This window comes from Cibotium barometz, chromosome 66 (assembly GCF_041138505.1).
Source record: "Cibotium barometz isolate CiBa-2024 chromosome 66, ASM4113850v1, whole genome shotgun sequence".
Lineage (NCBI taxonomy): Eukaryota > Viridiplantae > Streptophyta > Polypodiopsida > Cyatheales > Cibotiaceae > Cibotium > Cibotium barometz.
Genome location: NC_141111.1, coordinates 9,456,708 through 9,478,454, shown reverse-complemented (window position 1 = coordinate 9,478,454; position 21,747 = coordinate 9,456,708). Strand labels below are relative to the sequence as shown.

The 21,747-nt window shown below is 46.6% G+C and overlaps 1 protein-coding gene across 2 annotated transcripts in view; it reads right to left on the bottom strand.

Annotated features, from left to right (window-relative positions):
* Window positions 1–422: 422 nt before the first annotated feature.
* LOC147602747 (beta-galactosidase 9-like) overlaps window positions 423–21,747 on the bottom strand; it is a 95,781-nt gene continuing 74,456 nt past the window's right edge. For both annotated transcript variants that reach the window (XM_086797537.1, XM_086797536.1), the window contains exons 14-19: window positions 4,664–4,773; window positions 4,432–4,542; window positions 4,247–4,357; window positions 1,669–1,880; window positions 1,167–1,512; window positions 423–962 (exon numbers count right to left, since the gene is read on the bottom strand). In XM_086797537.1, the coding sequence (XP_086653663.1) occupies window positions 765–962; window positions 1,167–1,512; window positions 1,669–1,880; window positions 4,247–4,357; window positions 4,432–4,542; window positions 4,664–4,773 (1,088 nt within the window). In that variant the 3' untranslated portion in view covers window positions 423–764. The remainder of the gene's footprint in view (window positions 963–1,166; window positions 1,513–1,668; window positions 1,881–4,246; window positions 4,358–4,431; window positions 4,543–4,663; window positions 4,774–21,747) is intronic.

The window sequence follows — 21,747 nt, the reverse complement described above, 5'->3', positions numbered from 1 at the left end:
AGTATCATGCGCCTTTTTTGTATCATTGATGAAGTAGCTAACAGGCCAGAGTGGAAAGGTTTGTGTTCCTAAGATTTACAAACTATGGAAAGATATGTTAAAGAAGTTTCATGAAGCTCCATCTGTGGGACATCCTGGAATGCAAAGGATCTTAGTTCTGGTGCAGAAGTTGTTCTTTTGACCAAAGATGAGAGGGATAATTGGGGCGTTATTTTCAATATTGCCAACAATGTTAGATTCACAAAGTTGAACTGTTTAGATATGTACTCAATATTCACATGATCATCTTTACTGTAGCTATTTTTTTAAGCTTTTTTCCATGACCAATAACTAAATGGACGTCCTGTAACACTCACGTCTTGTAGACTTATCGGGTCTTTTAAAGACCTAAATTATTCTCCTCTCTCTCTCTCTCTCTCTCCCTTTGTACATCCAATGTGCTTATGGCTCAGCAAATTCAATCTCTAGACTAGACTACATGCTGGGTTTTTGTATTGAACATCTTCTTCTTTGGTAAAAGTGTCCAAACCTAGTATCTACTCATTGATGACAACATACACATGCCAAAAGACAATCATAAAGAAAATTTTACTTTATACATCAATATAGATAACTTCACATGGAGCATATTCTGTAGAACCTCAATTAGAAAAAGAACCCAGATAAACTGGTGTCTTTGATCTTGATTGAGTCTTTGGCTCCACACTTTGTTGATGTTAAAGGAAGAGAAAGGATGTACATGCAGAGCTCTTTTAGGTTGATCATCACTGTACAGAGCTTAACCACTGCATTTCAAGGGGCAAATCTTCATCTTTGAAGAGTTCACCGCTTCCCTTTGCAAGCCAGAGTTGATGAGTGCATACTGCTTCGATGGCCAGACTCTTTTCTATACCAGGACAAGGGTCTTCTCCAAAATTCACCACTGTCACATCTAAAGCACAATGTCGCCGTCCAATACAAGCCTGTATCTCATAAAAATATCAAATTTATAAAAGAGAAATTAAAGAGTATCCTCTGGTCACACAAACACAACAACAAGTTTTGAAAAAGTGCAATGAGCAGTCACTAATGGGGGGATTTTCACACACGAGCATAAAACAACGCGTTTGATTGCAAATGTTCCTCTTTCATCAACTCTTAAGACATGCTCTTGGATAGGAACTTACAGCCTCCACCAATGGTTTCGATGCTCTAGAATGGCAGTGCCCTTGCTGGAAGTTCCCACATTGTCCATAGGGGTTTCCGAAGCTTGCGAAGGAGAACGTGTGGATATGATAGCCCTCTTCACATGATATTTCCAGCCTAGGAGTAACTTTAGAAGAGAGTTTACCACTATTTGCACTAGTATGGTGCAACCAAGAGCTTGTTGAAGGTTGAGATGCCGATATGTGAGCACATACTGTGTCTTGATAACGTAACATCAATGACACTTGGGAAACGTCTCCTCCAATTTCTTCAAGTAAAACCAAGAGGTTATCCTTAATCTTTAGCCAAGATCGTGGAATATGGTACCTGGAAAAAATGATAACAATGTAACAGTAGTGGACTTTAGAAGCGGCCATGCGTACACGCACACATGCACATGCGCACACGCACACACACATGCATACTAATTCAAATAATACTCCTTTTTTGGATAGCATGACAAAGCTCAAAATAATGGATTACCAGCGCTGAGTGGGCTGTCCACATCCAGTGAGGCATTTGGTAGAGCTGTATGTGCCACGGTAATCACATCTATCAGAGCAGCCTGTCATATCAGAATGGAATGCCGGCCAATACCGGCCAAGACTTCTCCCATTTAGCCAGACTTCACCCTTCCCCATGCTTCCAAGGTCCAGCGCAACCGGACCCTCACCAAAGGGAGCGTCAAAATTGGTCTGCATAGACAAAAACAACACAGCACACTTGGTTATAAGATAAAACTCACCTCTGTTCTCATTCAGATTTTAGTTCATGTGGCCTGCGTTTCTAAAAAGTGTAATGATTTCACTATTCGAACGGGCTTCATGGTTGACATGTTACCATCTATTTTGTTTGAGCATTGTTATCTGTGAGACTGCCCACAATCAACCTTCACTGGTTTACAATAGACTAAACCTAGTAGTGCTTCAAGACTGTCTGCCCAGCCCGATAGACATGGGGGACAAATGATAGTGCCCAACATCCGAGCCAATCCTGGCAATGCATCAGAGCAGTCTACCGCGGGAAGTTAACCACCTCAACCCATATTGGGCATTGATGCTTTAAGAAGGCCTGATAGTCCTTCATGGGTGTCCATGGAAGTACATGCACCATTTGATGGCCATAAAACAGAGGCATTTTTTCTAACAGTTGCTACTTATATATTGGTTCTGAGAGAACCACTTCACAAAAGCCACGAGCAGCATGATAAACCCCATCGACATAGCAACCACCAAGCCAGTCCTTAATCCACTTAGCAACATCATTCGCAGTAGGCATTTTACCAGGAAAAAACATGACTGCGCATTCTGAGAATTTCTTAAGTCCCGGCAATATAGTCTGGACAGAAATTTTGTATTTCAAAGTTGGTTTAGGCTTGTCCCAGGCAGTTTGATTTTCTTCAAAATCTTTATGGAGTACATCGAATAGGTACTGTGCATCAAGATTATCATGGTTCACAGTTACTGATTCTTTGAGTCTCTTGGTATCCATTTCCTCCGGAACCTTATCACCATGACGAGAGTAGACAAGTTGAGGCTGTGAATCCATAACAAGGACAGATGAGCAAAGGAAAAAACAGAAACACACTAACAGAGGCGAAGAGGCAGACAGCAACTATGGAACAAGAAAGAGCTACAGCCAGCGAACAACAGCAGAAAGAAAGAGACACGCACACACACAAGGCGGCTAGGAATGAGAAACAGGAAACAGCCAGCAAGCGGGAAGAAGGAAACAAAGGAAAACGCGACAGCCAGTAGGAAGAGTAGGAACAAGTGACGTCACCAAGAAGAGGCAACGGCTCACTGCAAAAACAGGCGTGACAGCCTTCTACAAAACATAGGGCGTGCAGGGCACACCAACCACACCTTCGGCTGCTAGGCTCTCAAACAGGCGAACGAACTTGCAGACCCACACACCACACACTCTCTCTCTCTCACATACACTCTTTTGTTTTTAAGTAAAAAACCAGTGTTCTATTACCAAGGAGCAATGCACATGGGGAGGATGTACTTCAGAGAGAAGTCATCCAATGAAGAAAGCTAGAAATAGTGGACAAAAACCTCCAACTGCCAGGTATCAATAGCCTCCAGCTGTCGACAGTCATGTAGGGACCGGCGAAGACTGGCACAAAAGAAAGCATAAGCATCTAGAGAAGGCTCTCGAAACATAATATGGTTCCTAGCCTTCCAAATATTCCAGTGTGCCCAATATCTCATCCAAATCATGAAAGTGTCAAATCCAGCCATGCAAGATGGCAAAACACCAAAAATCCAGAAGAGTTTTCCTCCTTTGAAGGATGGAAAACGTCCTTGGAGATTGCGAGTCAGTGCTTGCAAGAAAGTCCTAGACTCTGTGCAACACCAAAGAAGATGTAGAACGGACTGTGCATGTCGTCCACATCTACAACATCTATCACTAGAGATATGTCGTTTTGCTAGAACACACACACAAACACACCCTGCCTGTTTTTTTCCCTTGAGTAGATCCTTCTGTAGTAGCACCTTGAGTGCCCACCCAACGGTGGCTCGGTCTCCCACCCAATTATGGTCGCAAATGGCATGGCACAGTCCTGTACACATGGTGAACAGCAAAGTCCTACATGATAGCAAACCACCTTCACACACTAGCGGCTATGGAGCAGGACACAATGAAAAATCTGGTTTTCATTAGTGGAACACTAAGGAAAGCACATCAATCATGGAACCTTGTAATGGAGCACCCTAATATGCACAGTAAACAATAGTGTCCTACATTAGAGCAAACAACATTCACACTGTAGTGGCTATTTCAAGCAGTCCTGTACACGTGGTGAACAGCAAAGTCCTACATGATAGCAAACCACCTTTACACACTAGTGGCTATGGAGCAGGACACAATGAAAAATCTAGTTTTCACTAGCGGAACACTACGGGAAAGCACATCAATCATGGAACCTTGTAATGGAGCACCCTAATATGCATAGTAAACAATGGTGTCCTACATTAGAGCAAACAACATTCACACAATAGTGGCTATTTCAAGCAGCACATTAGTGGCCGGTAGTGAGCGCATTGAAACAGACCTTATACCACGTAATTGGTATTTTAGTGAGCGGTGATGCCGAAGAAGACCATAATACTTTCTTTTGCCCTTCTTCAGAATAAATCTTCAGAAGCTCACCTTTAAGTCCAACCTACACATGACATTATATAGATAGTTTCTGCCTTGAATCCAACAACTTATGTTTTGTTTTGGGTAGAAGCTCACCACATAGATCCAGTCCATGTTGGTTAGACTTAAATTGTGTGATGCAAGGCCTGTTACCACTACTTGACCTTGTAGACCAGCACCATCTCTTTCTAGGAAAGCCCCATAGTTCTGCTTAGTAGCATACACGTTTGTCAGCCGACATCAAAAAGAGCTTTATACAAGCTACTTTAGAAGAGCAGAACATATAGGCAATGAAATTATCTGTGTAGGCATGCTCCACTAGTCAAACCTGTAAACCAACGGTTGAAGAAAGTAGAGCAATCTCATTCCACCCTGCTTCTAATGTCACTTCTTGCTCCACTCTAACCCATGTCTCTGATGTGCTTGCTGCTGCGAAAGCTGAAAAGATCAATGGATTTTGAGTAGCATGACACAACTATGAATATTCACATAAGGCCTCATCACACAAGCTTTAAACATTGACCATAAAATGTTCAAGCTCCGCTACTCAATGAATGCCCCCTAGTTTATTGCAATAGCTTTCAAGAGATACTACAGAGGATAACACGTTTTGCAGACAGGTTGATCAGAGCTTGGGGCCACCTCAAGCCTGACCCCGACTACATACGAGGAAAGACAAAACCAGCCCTTGATATGAAACCCCCTCTTCAGGTTGCCCAGTGACCACCCCCTAGGCGCTCGATCTCACATTGCTTGGGGGCCCCTTAGCACAGGTCCAGCTCCGTCTTTGGGAGAGTGGGCTAGTTTTAGGAGGCTTCCCCCACAGACATAGGACACACGCCTCGTGGGGATCAGTGGTAAGAGACCAGATTACCCTCCACATCGATTCATCCATCTCCCCTGGCTGGCACACCCCCCTTCAGGATCTTTTGTGGCTCAAAGCCTTCAATCACCATGCACATGGAAGCAACTCGCGCTCAATATCTGCCTGATGTGGTTCTTGATAACTGTGTTAATTTCACGTGAGGATAGTATTTGAGGCACTCCATTATAAGGAATTGCATCGAGAGAGAGCCTATATAAAATCATCCACCTTGTGCTGCGAGCATGTGAAAAGCAGCCATGGTAGTCGGTCTTCCCTGTGGTGTCTCACCTGGGTGTTGCATCGTCAATATGCATGTGACAAATTGAAATGAGGCATCTCTGTGACGAGAACTGGCTGCAAACTCTGATAGAATGATGTGGTGTGGCATAGAGAGTTTACTAAGAGAATTTTTTTTTAAATATTAATGTAGCTAATGAGGTGATAGCTCAAGAGGTAAAGGTGTTTGTCTAGAATGCATGTATTCCCTGGAAGCCAAAACATCATCAAAAGGCAAGAAGATAAACGGATCAAATTAGAACTTAGGAATCAAGTTGGGGCATCCCCCGTCTTCGCACTTTCTCTTCTCCTCGCTCCTGCCGCGTTCACCCCCTCCCGGCCTTCTCCTGTGCAATGCCCTCCCCTTGAGTGCTTCCTTTTGCCTCCTGCCCGCCCTGCCTTCTGTGTGCCCCCGGGCCTTCAGACCTCCCTACTGCCCCTCCTCTCCCGCCTCTTCGTCCGCTCCTCCCTTCCTCCTGTGAGCACCCCCCTCACCTTTCCTTTCTCCTCGGGCACCCATTTCGCTGCCTCCCCATTCACATTTCTACACAATAGGTTTTTGCACTTGGGCTGTTGTTCTTTCGGCACATGTCAGTTTCCTTTGGTTTTCACCCTTCAAGAGGACTCCATGGCAGCCGCTCCGTCATCCCCAACCGAGGCTGCTTTCCACTGCCTTTTCTGTGGAGCGGACCTGCAGCTTCTAGCATCAACAGTAGCCTCCCTCGAAGCCTCAACATGGGTTTGCAAGATTATGGGTAGCCACCCAGCTGGCAGCCAGCTTCGTGACTTGCTCCACGCTAGCCTCCTAGGCAAGCCGGGCAAGATCGTAGATATTGTGAGGGACTCCTCCCAAGGATCACCTAATACACAGGCATAAGAGAAACCAAATAAAAGGGGTGTAGGCAATCTCATCACCACCCAACAGTAGGTTTGCATCCACAAACCTCCCTAGAGCCAAGGGCTAAGGTTCCACTCACATGAGTCCATGCTAGTTAGCCTTGGCGTCTCATACCGCCAGTGCCTGCCTACAGGGGCCCTTGGCAAGAATACTCGTGATCCTCCATGTCCATGGCAGGAGTAAGCCTCTCCGTGCATGTCCAGACCACAATGAATCAATAATAACCCAAGACTCACTTATATAGTGCTTATTGCTGCTATAAATAATAGTCCAATCATAAATAGCCAATAACCTTGGATTTATTAAATCTGAAACTTAGCCACCTAAATCCGCCTATTTTCCCTAATCCTAGGGCTCCCCTAACCCTGTTGGATTAGTCCCTGATAGTGCTACGTCATAATATTCCTCCCCACTTAGGAAATTTCCACTCTTGGAAATAAATGAAGAATCTAGCTGCCTGCATCAACTATCTCGGAAATCATGTTCATACCTATCTATGAAACCACATAGCTATATATCAAGGAACCAGCTCAGCCAAAGTTGTTGTTCCTCCAACATATGACCGTGGAACAGACAAAAACAGAACCTTTTCAGGTACTTGAAGAACATAAACCATCCTGGAAACCTAAAATCACCAGACAACTATTTACTAGTTGTAACATCATATCCATCCTCTTTAGGATCTCGTAAATCCTCGTACCTAGGGGATATCATACCTCCCTTTCAAAGACTCCTAAATGCAAGCACCACAATTGTGTCTCCTTCAAGCTACCAAACACATTCTAGTCATTGCCAGAACCATACGCTAATTAGTACCATAGGCAAACTTGACCATAGGGATGTACCTCTCCCAATAAAACGGTCTCTTGGAGTCGTACGCACAAAGCATAACCTCCAAACCTGATCCCACCCTCTCCATCTACCCATCGGATTGAGGATGATCAAAAAACACAAGTCCATCAAATCTCTAGATGACCTATTGTAGGAGCGTCATGATAATTATAAGAGCTCTCTCTGCTAATCTCAGCACAATCCGGCACACCTAAATCATCATGGAACAATCGGTTCCGAATATGGTACTGACTATCTTCCCCCCTAACAAATGGAATGATCCCTCAGTCCTAGTCTAAATCAATGGAGCTCTCTCTCTCTGCTAATCTTAGCACAATCCGGCACACCTAAACCATCACGGAACAACAACCAGTTACGAATATGGTACTGACTACCTTCCCCCCTAACAAATGGAATGATCCCTTAGTCCTAGTCTAAATCAATGGAGCTCCCCACTTGGACCTACTACCAATACTGAATGAAATGCCCATCAGCCCAACATAACCCTCTCAAGGAATCATATAAGTCAGCACAAAACTGGGTAAAAGATTTTCCCACCCAATCCTAGCAACCCCATCCAATGTCCTCGTCAAGTCTTGTGTAACTCTGTGTATTGTAGGGTAACTACCCCCCCATAAGGATAGGACATAGCAAGGTTAGAAAATATAGACACACCCAGAAACTCTACATGTTGCTAGGATACACACCATATAAAATTTCCTTGAGACTTTTATACCCGAGTCAAAGTGATCAATCCTTTTCTAACTAAGCCTTGATGCACTACACCTCCACCCCATGTCATGGTCAACCATCTGAATCTTCCAAGCTTCTAGGAACCGGTGAAACTCAAAGTGTACGTTCCAGCGGTTGAGCCAAGAGTCAGCCTCTTCAGTCCTGTCCTTTTTCTCACCCGCAAAAGCCTCGAGTGCGAACAAAGGAGCTACAACTGCTAGTCCCGCATGAGTCGCTACACCAATCACCGCTACAACCATATGATCCTGGAAGGATCTCTTCCCGAAATCCTGCCCAGAGTTGTCATCTACTCCTCGAAGCAAGCTTTCTCAACCCCCTCGACCACCGCCTGCTGCACCTCCAAGTGTTCCCTTGACCCCTGAGGACGATCTTCCTCATGATTGGAAACGTCATCAACAAAGTGGAGTCGTGCCACCATGGTAAAGGGAGAAATAGAAAGAAAGAAAGGCCTGTTGCTGCAAGATACCTATGTGACCGATTCTAAAATTCAAAAAAGCAAGGGGGAAAAACACGACTGGAGAAAAGCATGCAAAACAAGGTGACCCACTTGTACTCCACACACGAGAGATGAAGATCCGGCTGCGAATTCTCACACGGGCTGTCTTCAATCGATTTCGTCACGGCTTGAGTACAAGGGACCTAACGTCTTCGCTTTTATGGCTAAAAAAACACTCAAGTGCCCCCCCCCGCGGGGCGGCGCGTGCGGGCCACTTGCGTTTTAATAAAAACAGCCCCCATGCTATTTTTTATTATTAAAAAAAGCATGACTGTTTGTTAAAAAGAATAATAACCCTAAATATGGCGTAAGCGTGCTTTTCCTCTGCCAGAAAAACAGACCACCTCTCTCTCTCTCTCTCTCTCTCTCTCTCTCTCTCTCTCTATTGTTCGGGCTGAGTTGGGTGCCGCACGAGTAGCGACCGAGGCCCTATTCCATGCAGTTACCTTTTTACAGCGGCTATGGGAGCTCCCTCAGCAAAGGTACTCCCGATTGGCATTGACCTCATCCACAATTGGCAGAGGATGGAGATACTCATTGCTGGTATGCTCAGACGAGATCATGGTTTGACCTACATGGTTTGCGGATAGAGGCACTCCCACCCTTTTCAGTACAACTTGGATTGTCCATTTTTGGATCTGACCCGCTCAGAACAGAACCGCGTGATTAGGATGGATATCGTCAGAGTAGGCACAGAGAGGACATGGACTAGTCCCCTTGAGCCCTTGGGCACGAAAATGGCTCATTACAAGAGCCATTTTCTGCACCTCTCATGGGATGGTTTTATCACCTGCCCGGCGTACATGGATGTACTATCACATGGGATACATTGTGCCATTGGGCAGATCCAGGCCTCATCACACCAGCTACAGATTGAGACAAGGCGATATGTGCATCAGATCTCGGATGACCGCATTTGTCAGCTATGCTACTAGGAGGCAGAGACAGAGGAGCATCCTCACCATCGCCAGATCAGAGCCATTATTGCTCGGCATCGAAGGCGCCTACCTCGCTTCTACGACCTCTCCATTCTAGACAGCCCCATGGCGGAGATATTTGATCTGAGGAGAGGACAACACTTCAACTGATCAGCATACATGGATCTACTTGATATACATTTTCCAATACTTTCTACTTAGTATTATCTAGGAGTCTTATTTACAGTTCCTGTAACTCTAAGATAGTCAGTTTATTGTACTTTTCAGTTTCATTTGGTTGTTCTCTTTGATGAGACACCAACTTCAGATGTACTCTCAGTTTTGGTCTCATAGGCCATCATGGCCTCTTAGAAACGTTAATATATCATTTCATTTCATTTTCATTTCTCTCTCTCTCTCTCTCTCTCTCTCTCTCTCTCTCTCTCTCTCTCTCCGCCTGCTCTGTCCCTTTGCGCCAACCATGCACCTGCTTGTTTCAAGCCCTGTACGCCCAACTGCCTCTGCACTGCCTGTTCACACCCGCCGTACAGCCTTGTGCGCATCCAGGGCAGCTGCTCAACAGTGCCAACTTTGCCACGGCCTGATGTGTACAGCCTGGTCCAGGGTCTCCAGTCTTATGCGTCCCATCTCTGGATGGACTCTGCCGGCTGCTCCCTGCGCAATTCAGAACACAACCGGCTCTAGCAAACAGCCCTCATGGCACCCACCACTGTTGCTTTTCCCTGCAAGCCTGGCTGCAAGACGACAGCCAACGCAACAACCTTCAACTGCAGTGCTAACAAAGAGAGGAAACCTAGAGTTACAGTCCAAAAACAGGGGTTTCCCGGGACAATTCTGCCCACATGCATGCATACAAATCTCCCTGGTCTCCCCCTTCTCTCAGAATCCACATGAACCCTATCGTGCCAGCAAAACCTTAAAAAAACACCTACTTGCAGATTCAAACACAGATATGGTGACCGAGAGATACCTGGCTTAGGCAACCTTGATAAAAACATGGTGACACACAAACCTTGCTTTTTTCTACGATTAGGCTTGCTCTAATACCAACTGTGAGGGACTCGTCGCAAGGATCACCTAATACACAGGCATAATAGAGATTAGAGAAACCAAATAAAAGGGGTGCAGGCAAGCTCACCACCCAACCATAGGTTCGCATCTGCAAACCTCTCCCGAGCTAGGGGCTAAGGTTCCACTCCACAAGTCCATGCTAGTCAGCCCTGGCATCCCATACTGCCAGTGCTTGCACACAGGGGCCCTCGGCAAGACTACCCGTCTACCATGTCCATATAAGGAGTAAGCCTCTTGGTCTAGGTCCACACCACAATGAATCAATAATAACTGAAACCGGCCTCTGGTAAAAACCAAAGTGTGGTAGACTAGAAGTCACCCAAACATAGTTGTAATCCAGCAAATAAGACACATAAAAGGGAGCTAGAGTGCTCCTACACAAAAAGAACAACGACACCTGTTGGCCCCAAAGCTTGGCGCCCCTTTCAGTATTTCTTTATTCACATTCAATGGAAGACTTTAACTGAATACATCATGGCCATTCATGGCTTATACATATGCATGTCCAAACTGCCAGTCCTTGGACCTCTTAGCATAGAGGTTTCACACAGCCCTGTGCCCCAAAACACCACACTATTATTCACCTCTAATTAGCCAAGATAGTACATCCACGAGGCCTTGAATACACATCTACCTCGCCCATGCACATAGCCAAAAACACAGCCATACATCAGCTCGTAATCTCTTCCAAAACATGCTAAGTTTACTCCTGTTTCTGCCCTCTTAGGCTGCAAATCCCTACTCTCACAAGGGACCGGGAGAGAGACTCCCGAACAACCCACGAGCCGGAAGAAAGAGTAGTTTGGACCTGTGTGCATCTGACACCGCCCACAAGCCTGTAAAAAGAGATAGAGAAAAGAATAGTCGGCTGCCTCTGCACAGTAGCAGTCCACTACCTTCCTTTTACTCCTGCTGCTGTCCACTGTCTTCCACGAGTGCTGAAGGTGGTAAAACTGAGCCGGTGCGAGAAGGTCCTGCGATGATGGCCTGGATCCTCTTGTGGTGGTGAGGGCCATGGGGTCTAGGGCGTCAAGCTTTGCATAACTCAGTGGCTCTGCCGAGTGTCACACCTCTCGGTCAAGCTACTGCACTAGCTTGTGGTCCGGGTATGGTGGGTGGATTGGCCCTCGGAGTGCTTGTATGGAATAAGTCCGTGAGAGTTCTCTGTGCAGGTCCTCGAGCAAGTGCAGCTAATCTGGATCTCACTAAGGACTCCCTGTGTCTACGGAGCTCTAGAGGAAAAATTCCCAAGCATCTTTGATCCAGGAAGTCCATGATCTTGGAAAGTGGTCCGAACCCAGCTTGGAAGAGGCATTGGAACCTCCCTCGAATCTCATAGTATACAGGGCATCGGCATATGTAATGATCCTCTGTCTCAGGCTCTGTGTGACAGAGTTGGCATATCCTGTCCTCTGGTGCGGCCGCCCTGGGCCCATATCTGGCAGTCTCCACTCTCAGCTGGAGTGACGAGGTGCGGATCTGGCCGATCGCACATCTCACCCCAAAAGATAGGTGTGTATCCATGTAGCATGGGCGGATGATGAAACCATCCTCTGTCAGGCATAGGAGGTGATCTCTGTACAAGGCCATCTTCGTCCCCAATGGACGACTAGGTGAACTCCATGTCCTCTGATTATCTAATCTGACATTGTCCTTCTTGATAACCCTGTTCCACTTTGTGCGGCTGAGAGCAAATGACAGGGCCTCTGTCACCAATTGTTTCATCCTGCCCTGCAGTCAGCTGTCTTCTTGCCTTGCAGGAGACCGTGTGCAGGACCTCGCTTCTCTCTGGCCAGCAGGTGGCTACGCCCAGACGCCACCCTTTACACCCAGCAGGTGGCTGCGCCCAGACATCATTCTCTGGCCAGCAGGCGGCTGCGCCCAAACACCACTCTTTGGGCAGCAGGCAGCTGCGCCCAGACGCCACTCTCTGGCCAGCAGGCGGCTGCGCCCCGACACCACTCCACTTTGCTGGCGGCTGCGCACAGGACTTCTCTCTCTCTTGCCAGCACACTTTGCTGGCGGCTGCGCCCAGGTGTCCTCCTCTAGCCCCTATGTAGCTGCACTTAGGCGCCTCTGATATTTGTTCTCCCACTAGCGAGCTACAGGCGACACTCTCACTTGTCCTTTCATACGTGGGTGCCTACTACTCCTGAAGGCCATATCCATTATTTTGCAAGTCCAAGCTTCTGGAGAACCACGGTCCATGGGTGCCGAGATCGGGAGAGCCAGGCGTTAGTACGGGAGCGCCTGTTTGTGCGTGGTCCTGGAACACCAGTGGGGCCCTCTCTGCGGATTCCAGTGAAGGCACAGGACCGTAGAGACTAGACTTCTTCAAGTGGATCGCTCTCCTTCGAACGTCTACTTCAAGTCTCTTGTTTGGTAACTGTATTCATCTCAGTTGTACATGGACATCATTTGGTTCATTGAACCCATGGAGCATTGTATCTTTTAAATACTCCCAATAATATATCATATATTGAGGGGGGGTCGGCCCGTTCCGGCCCCATTGCTGGTGTCCATTGATCAACATTTCATTTCATTTCAGTTTTCAATTGTTATTGAGTTGTTCATTTATATTGTGAAATTTAAGTTGTGCTATTACGCGTGTGGGTGTCCAACGGAGTCTATTCCCACTTGACGGGATCGGTTTCATTGGTATCAGAGCACGGTTATTTCCCTCTTCTTAGTGGGGAAACAAACCTGTGCATTGGACACCCGGCTTCTAGCACACTTAACACAATGGACAGCCAAGGCAACCCTTTGGAAGTGCCTAATTCGAGGGGCCCATCAAGTGCCTCGTGTGGTTCTAATGCTTTACAGGGAAGGCACAAGCCCCTTGAGAGGGTGAATGATAGTGATTCAAGGGGACAACTGTCTCGTGGAAAGAGAATTATGCAAGAAGAAGAGCCTGATGCAATGAGGGCTGAATTAGAGCATATGAGAAAGCTTTTGCAGGCACAAGAGCAAGAGCTGAAATTTTTGCATGAAGGTCCCCATGTGCAAAGTGCCATTGAAGCAAGGAAAGCCAATGCAATGGTAGACATGACTTTTGAGTCCATGGCACGAGAAGTGGGCAAGAAGCCAAGGGAGTTGGCACTTTCCTACCTCCTCCGCAAAGGTGACATCAAAGAGGGGGAAGATGGAGAGCTGAAATTCAGAAATCCACCTTGCTTGAAGCATGGAGATCCCGCATCTCAAAGGTTGAGGTCATTTATGCAAAGGGAAGAGGTGACAGCCACCTCTCGTCATGCATCTTCTCCACAAGGCACAAAGCCTGCCAGGTATATGTATGCTAGTGCTCATGGAGGGCATGATGGTCACATGTATTCAAGGCATGTATCCCATGGAGGGGGTGACAGGCCTGCCACTAGAAGAGCCTTGCCTATTGAGTTGTCTCATGGAGAGACATTGCCTTATGCAGGAAGGTCACATGCATCTGATTCTCAGGTTCGTGGAGAACATGCCACCATGCTTCATGAAACTTCCATGATGGCCCATGGAGCCCATGCAGATAGGGCTGCCCCGTTGGATAAGGGGAAAAGAAAAAGAGAGGACCATGAGCCTCATGCCAGAAAGCTCAAGGAATTTAAAGCAGGTGACAAGTCCGTTAAGTTTGATGTTTTTCATGGAGAGCATGATGCTTCCAAAGTGTTAGCATTTGTGGCAAAGTTTGACATTGCTTTTAGCGATAAGGACTTCACTGAGAAGTCTAAAGTACGCCATGCTAGCATGTTCTTGAAGGGGACCGCTACTCATTGGTGGATCACTGAAAAGATCACCAAAGACCCCATTTGCACTTGGAAAGAGTTTAAGGACAGATTTTATGCCCAGTTCTTGCCACCCAAAAGTGGGATAGACTTGAGCAAAGAGATAATGAAAATGTGCAACAGTATGTCAATAAGTTTTGGAAAGTGTTGCTTGAGGTAACTCCTTTTATGCAAATCACTGAGGATGAAAGAAAGAGGAAGTTTCGCTCCGGATTGCAACCAGCTTATCGTTCGGGCATTGAATTGCACCCGAAACACACTTTGCAACAGCTTATAGCCTCTGCTCTTGCTACAGAGCAATTGGTGCTCAAAATTAAGCAAGATCAAGGCGGTTCAAAGGGCAAAGATAAGGCTGTCCCAAATCTGCCCAAATCTGCAAAAAGGTGGACAACCACCTAAAAAGAGCTTCCGGGAGATCCAGAAGGGAGGTAAAGCTGAAAATACCTCATCTAAAGATAATGGGCCAAAGAAGAATAAATTTGGCTTGACCCCCGAGTAAAGGAAGCAATATGCCAAGGAGGGGAAATGTTTTTCTTGTGGCAGCAAAGAGCACATGTTTAGACAATGCCCTAACCGCAAATCAAAGCATGAGGACAAGCAAACCAAGGCTAATGTGCATGCAGTTCCCGATGTGCAGGGAAACACAAAACATGATGCAAAAGAACAGATGGTATGCAAAGCATGGGGTCAAATCAAGGATCAACCCGCCTTATTTATGTTTGATGATTATGCAACCGATAACTTCATCTCTATTCAAATGGCAGTTGCCTTGGGTATTGAGGTTGAGAACATGGGACCTCAGATTGAAGCAGAAGCTGCCTTTGTTGGTAAAGAGGTGCAGGTTACCCCACGAATAGGGAAGTTGCGCATGCATATCCAAGGTTACCTTGATCATGAGCATTTCTTAGTTGCACCACTTAATGAATGTGATGTATTGCTTGGCAAGCCATAGCATCATAGGCTTGAGTCCCTCAAAGAGTACACGACAAACATGATTTCTTTTATGCATAGAGGCCGCATGCATTTCATTGATGCCGGCAAGGAAGGGGATTCCATCCCACTTGTATCTCACATCCAGATTAATAAAGCAATGAAAAAGAGTCTTTCTGCATACTTGGTTTTTGTTCGTGATAGCATTGTACCAAGTCATCAAAATGTGGATGCTATGACTTACGATAGGCTGAATTTTCTTCATGCATTCAACGATTGTTTTGCTGATGCATTGCCAGGTGAATTACCTCCCCAAAGGCCCGAGGATCATCGCATAGATCTTATGCCAGGCAGTTCTCCACCCAACAAACCCGCATACCGTGTGAGTGCCGCACAACAAGAAGAGATCATGAAGCAGGTAAATGAGCTTTTAGAGAAAGGTTTGGTTCAGCCAAGTTCCTCACCTTATTGCTCTCCCGTGCTTCTTGTTCAAAAGAAAGACGAGTCATTCCGCATGTGTGTGGACTATAGAGCTTTAAATAAGCTTACCATCAAGAATAGATTCCCAATCCCGCGTATTGATGACATTTTGGATAAGCTTGATGGCTCGGCTTGTTTCAGCCGTCTTGATTTGAAGAGTGGTTATCACCAAATACGAGTGGTGCCACAAGATGTCCACAAAACTGCATTCAGGACAGCTTTTGGATTATATGAATTTTTTATGATGCCTTTTGGTCTCACCAATGCTCCCGCCACATTTAATCGTATCATGGATAGGATATTCCGACCCCATCGCAAATTCACAGGTGTATTCTTTGATGACATCTTGGTTTTCTCCAAGAATGAGCGGGAACATAGAACTCATTTGGTCACAATGTTCGAAGAGTTGCGGAAGCATAAACTTTTCATAAATGCCTTGAAAAGTGAGTTCTTTCTTTCAGAAATACATTATTTGGGTCACATTGTATCCAAGGATGGAGTAACAATGGATCCTGCAAAGATAGAAACCATTCGGAATTGGCCAAAGTTGCAAAATGTACATCGAGTACGTAGTTTTCTGGGATTATGTTCTTATTATAGGAGTTTCATAAGGCATTTTGCTATGATAGCCACCCCTCTACATGATCTCACAAAGAAGAAAACCACTTTCAAATGGACCCCAAAAGAACAGGATGCCTTCTTGCAGCTCAAGCATGCTATCATATGTGGACCCGTATTGATTGTTCCCGACTTGCGGAGGTCATTCGTAGTGGAATGTGATGCTTGTGGCGATTGTATAGGGGCTGTCCTAAATCAAGAAGGACATGCAGTTGCATATGAGAGCTGTCGTTTGCATGATGCTGAGCTTCATATGGATATCTATGAGAAAGAGCTCTTGGCTGTAATTCATGCCTTAAAGATATGGAAACATTATCTTCTTGGGACTGAATTTGTAGTCAAGACAGATCATCAAAGCTTGAGATACTTTCTATCTCAAACAAAACTTTCGGAGAAGCAGATGAGAATGGCAAACTTTCTTTCCATGTTTCATTTTCAGATTGTGCATACTCCGAGAAAGAAAAATGTGGTGGCAGATGCATTATCCAGGAGGCCTTATGTGGCTACAGTTTCAGTGGCCTCTCATGGAGACTTATCTGCTATGTGAGATTTGTATCATTTGGATGCTGATTTTTGCCATATATGGACTAATTTGATGGCTGGTCATTCACATGCCTCTTATGTGATCAAAGAGGGTTATCTTATGAAGGATAACTGCTTATGTGTGGTGAAGGATATGCGTCCAAAGGTTATGGACGAATGTCACGCTCCACCTTATGCTGGTCATAGAGGTATCATGCCCACTACACGCATGATCGAGAGAGATTTCTTTCGGCCAAGCATGCGTAAAGACATTCAGGCATATGTACGTGCATGTATTACTTGCCAAAAAAAGAAATTTGACAGGCAAAAACCTCCAGGTTTGCTTCAGCCATTACCAATTCCTTCGCAGCCATGGGAAAGTATTACTATGGATTTTATTATGGACTTGCCTAGATCCCAGCATGGGAATGATGCTATTTGGACCATTGTGGACAGGTTTAGCAAGCAAGCTCATTTCTTGCCCGTCAAGAAAACCATTAAAGTTGATCATATGGTGAAGCTTTTTCTTGCTAATATTTTCAAACATCATGGTATCCCTAAATCCATTGTTGAGGATAGAGATCCCAGGACTACGAGCCTCTTCTGGAGGGCTTTATTTGATAACATGGACACTAAACTTAAGTTTTCATCAGCTTATCATCCCCAAACGGATGGCCAAAGTGAAGTTGCAAATTCAGCCGTGTTGGATTTGTTGAAGTGTTATGTGGCAGATCAAAAGACTGCATGGGAGAAGTATCTTCCACTTGTTGAGTTTGCCTACAAAATACAATCCATGCCTCCACGGGAAAGGTCCCGTTTGAGATTATTTATGGCAGAGTGGTATTGCCACCCATCCTTCGTACAAAGGATGAGATTTTTGCAGCTGATGAGTATGTTCGTGACTTGGATGTAGCCTTTGCTCAGGTACGGACAGCCATTGCAAGGTCACAAGATAAGCATAAAATGGCTGCTGACAAGCATAGAAGGGACATGCAAGTCAAAGAAGGTGATTGGGTTTTGCTGAAATTTGAGAAAGCTAGGCTTCGGAAGAGGCCAGGACGAGAAGGATCATATCCTAAGCTTTCTCCTCGCTATTATGGACCCTTCAAGGTGATTCAAAAGATCAATGAAGTGTCATTCGGGCTTGCTTTACCTAGTCATTGGAAGATTCACAATGCATTTCATGTGAGTCTTTTCCGGAAATATGTCGGGCCAGATCCTGACGAGCCTGTCACAGAAGATCCGCCAGAAATTGATGAGCTTGAGGAGATCCTCCAGCCAGAACAGATTGTCTTTCACAAGGACAAAAAGCTACCTGCAGGAAAGCTTTCCCGGCGATACCTTAAGAAGTTCAAGAACAATTTACCCATTGATACAAAGTGGGTCAATGAGGATTATTTTGTTGACTACCCACAGCTGTTGCAGGCATATCTTGAGGCTTTTCAGTTGAGGACAACTCTTTAGAAGCCCGGCGGGATGTCACCAATTGGCCGACCATTTGGTCCATCTCCAGATTTGTGTCTCGTTCACTTGAGGCCAGGCCGGTGTCTCATGTGAAGGGGCCAGTATTTTTGCATAACATGGACGGGAGCCAGACTGGTGCCACCCGTGTGTTAGCAGGATGGTGTCGTATGGACGAGAGCCAGACTGGTGCCACCTGTGTATGACCTGGACTGTGTTCTATCCATGGGATTGTCACGCCATGGAAGAGCCAGTATTTGTGCCGTGTCTTGCCTATGGGATTGTCACTCCATAGGGAGGCTCGTGCCTGGATCTGTGTCTTACCTATGGGACTGTCACTCCATAGGAAGACCGGGATTTATGTTTTCTGTTGTGCCATCATTGTGCCCGATAAAAATGTTTAGTACTTGTTCCATGAACGGAAGATATGTCCATGATACTATTTGCACATGCATTCATGTTTTGCATGTTTGGAACTGTTTTCGCATGTCTTGTATTCTTGTGTTTGCCTGTTTGACGTGCCACTTAATGAGCGGGGACGCCTGCCAGTGAGTCGTGAAGTTTGCTCTGTCTTCTGACGAGTTTTGTTGCGTGTGAACAGGTGGTAAGTGTATTGCACTTCTTTATTTTATAGCATTCTTTTTAACCTTTGTTTTTATAAGGTTGCAGGTTCACACTCATTAATGAGTGGGCACCCTCCCCAAATATTTCTTGGTGTCCTTGGTAGGGTGGGCACCCATGTTTGGGTCATGGTGGGTAAGGGAACCCCTCATGTGTGTGGGGGTGGGTGCATGGCCACCTACCCACCCCCCACCTTGGAACCTTTGAAGCTGGCCGCCTCCATGCAAGCAAGGTGGGCCGGCCAGCTGTGGGACGTGTGCCCTCTCCAACGCTTACATATAGGCGACCCCTTCATCTAGCTAGGAAATTCGACTGTGCAGGCGACCATTCCATCTGGCTACTCCCCTTGCAGACGACTGTGCAGGCAACCTTTTCATCCTGCCCTACAGTCGGCTGTCTTCTTGCCCTGCAGGAGACCGTGTGCAGGACCTCGCTTCTCTCTGGCCAGCAGGTGGGTGCGCCCAGATGCCACCCTTTACACCCAGCAAGCGGCTACGCCCAGACATCATTCTCTGGCCAGCAGGCGGCTGCGCCCAGACACTGCTCTTTGGTCAGCAGGTGGCTGCGCCCAGACGCCACTCTCTGGCCAGCAGGCGGCTGCGCCCAGACGCTGCTCTCTGGCCAGCAAGCGGCTGCGCACAGACTTTGCTGCTCTTTGGCCAGCAGGCGGCTGCGCCCAGACACCACTCCACTTTGCTGGCGGTTTTGCACAGGACTTCTCTCTCTCTTGCCGGTAGGCGGCTGCACCCAGGTGTCCTCCTCTAGCCCCTATGCAGCTGCACTTAGGCGCCTCTGATATTTGTTCTCCCACTAGCAAGCTACAGGCGACTCTCTCACTTGCGGGCTGGCAGCAACAGCAGTAGTAGAGACTTCTCCTTTCATACGTGGGTGCCTACTACTCCTGAAGGCCATATCCATTATTTTGCAAGTCCAAGCTTCTGGAGAACCACGGTCCATGGGTGCCGAGATCGGGAGAGCCAGGAGTTAGTACGGGAGCGCCTGTTTGTGCGTGGTCCTGGAACACCAGTGGGGCGCTTTCTGCGGATTCCAGTGAAGGCACAGGACCGTAGAGACTAGACTTCTTCAAGTGGATCGCTCTCCTTCGAACATCTACTTGAAGTCTCTTGTTTGGTAACTGTATTCATCTCAGTTGTACATGGACATCATCTAGTTCATTGAACCCATGGAGCATTGTATCTTTTAAATACTCCCAATAATATATCATATATTGAAGGGGGGGTCGGCCCATTCCGGCCCCAGTGCTGGTGTCCATTGATCAACATTTCATTTCATTTCAGTTTTCAATTGTTATTGAGTTGTTCATTTATATTGTGAAATTTAAGTTGTGCTATTACGCGTGTGGGTGTCCAACGGAGTCTATTCCCACTTGACGGGATCGGTTTCAGCCTCTATGCTGTACTGGAACGGGGGGAGTGCCTCCATCTGCATGCCGTGCATGCCAAACCAAGTGCCTACCTATGCATACTAGCACTCTGTATCTCCCTCGAGTGTCAGCTATCTACAGGACTCCAAGGCTAGCTAGGGGTATCTATCTAGTGGAAGCTCCCATAGCCTATGCCAGTATGTCACTATCTGGAATAGAGCCTCTGTCACTATCGGTGCAGCCCCCATCTCTGCCTACACAATCTCATGTGGCATTCATGGCTCTCTGCCTGCACAATCTCATGTGGCATTCATGGCTTTCTCCTAATCATGCGCGAGATCATCGCCACTAGGGGCTCCATCGGCTTCTACCCATCATATACCTCCTCTGTATCTGTCTCGGCCGGCTCTCTCCTATCTCCTCCTGTGGTATAAGCTCGGACCCCACATGGGGCACCATACAGTAGTGCAAGTGTAACTAGAGTATCAAATAGCCAACGCTTCGTCCTCGGTTCCTGAAACTGTATCTGTGAGCATTGCCTCTCTAGCAATCCAGGGGCTACATATCCCCTCATCAATCTAGCTTTGGCCGCCTTCCGCATCAAGAACTGAGGTCCAGCAAAGGTGATCCCAAGGTATACATATGAGGTAACATACTCCACATGCTCTCCACTGTATGTAAACTGTGCTGCAGATCTACCTATCCATTGTGGGGAGGTGTTAAAGATCATGACCTTGGTCTTTCCAAGGTTCACAGTGAGGTCCCGGTCCTTGCAAAAGGCCCGTAATGCATCCAAATGCCTCTGCAGCCCCTCTGGTGATAAGAACAATATCATTTGCATACAAGAGGATCGGTATCAGAACTCCTGCTAAATGTGCTCCTGGTCCTCCCTGTCTGTCTATGTAATCCAAGATCTCGTCAATGTATGGAGCAAATAGAGTAGGAGACAAGGGGCAGCCCTGTTTCGCCCCGATAGTGCTGTGTATTATCTCTGAGCCACCTCCTGGAGCCCATACTCTGCCTCTGACCGACTCATAGAGTGTAATGATCCCCCAAAGCATCTCTGTTGGCACTCCCATATCCTGTAGTCTCCTCATCAGTTTGGTCCGTGGGACGGTATCAAAAGCTTTGCGGAAATCCACAAAGCAGCAATATATCCAATGCCCGTGAGCTCTCCCCTCTTCAATGATCTCCCCTAGTGTAAAGATATGATCTAGTGTGAAGTGCCCTCTCCTGAAGCCTACATGCCCCGATGCTCTGAGTTTCTGCTCCTCGGACCATCTACTAAGCTCATGCTCCAAAATCGAACCGTAAATCTTGGCCAAGGTGTGACCAATCATGATAGTCCTGTAGCTGCTGGGGTCCATGGGGTCACCTACTTTCAAGATAGGTACAATAGTTTTCGATGACCAACGGGCGGGGAAGCCCTCACATAGAGCCATAGTAAACATGTGAACCAATAAAGGGGCTAGCGTGTCCCTAGCATGAGAGAAATGCT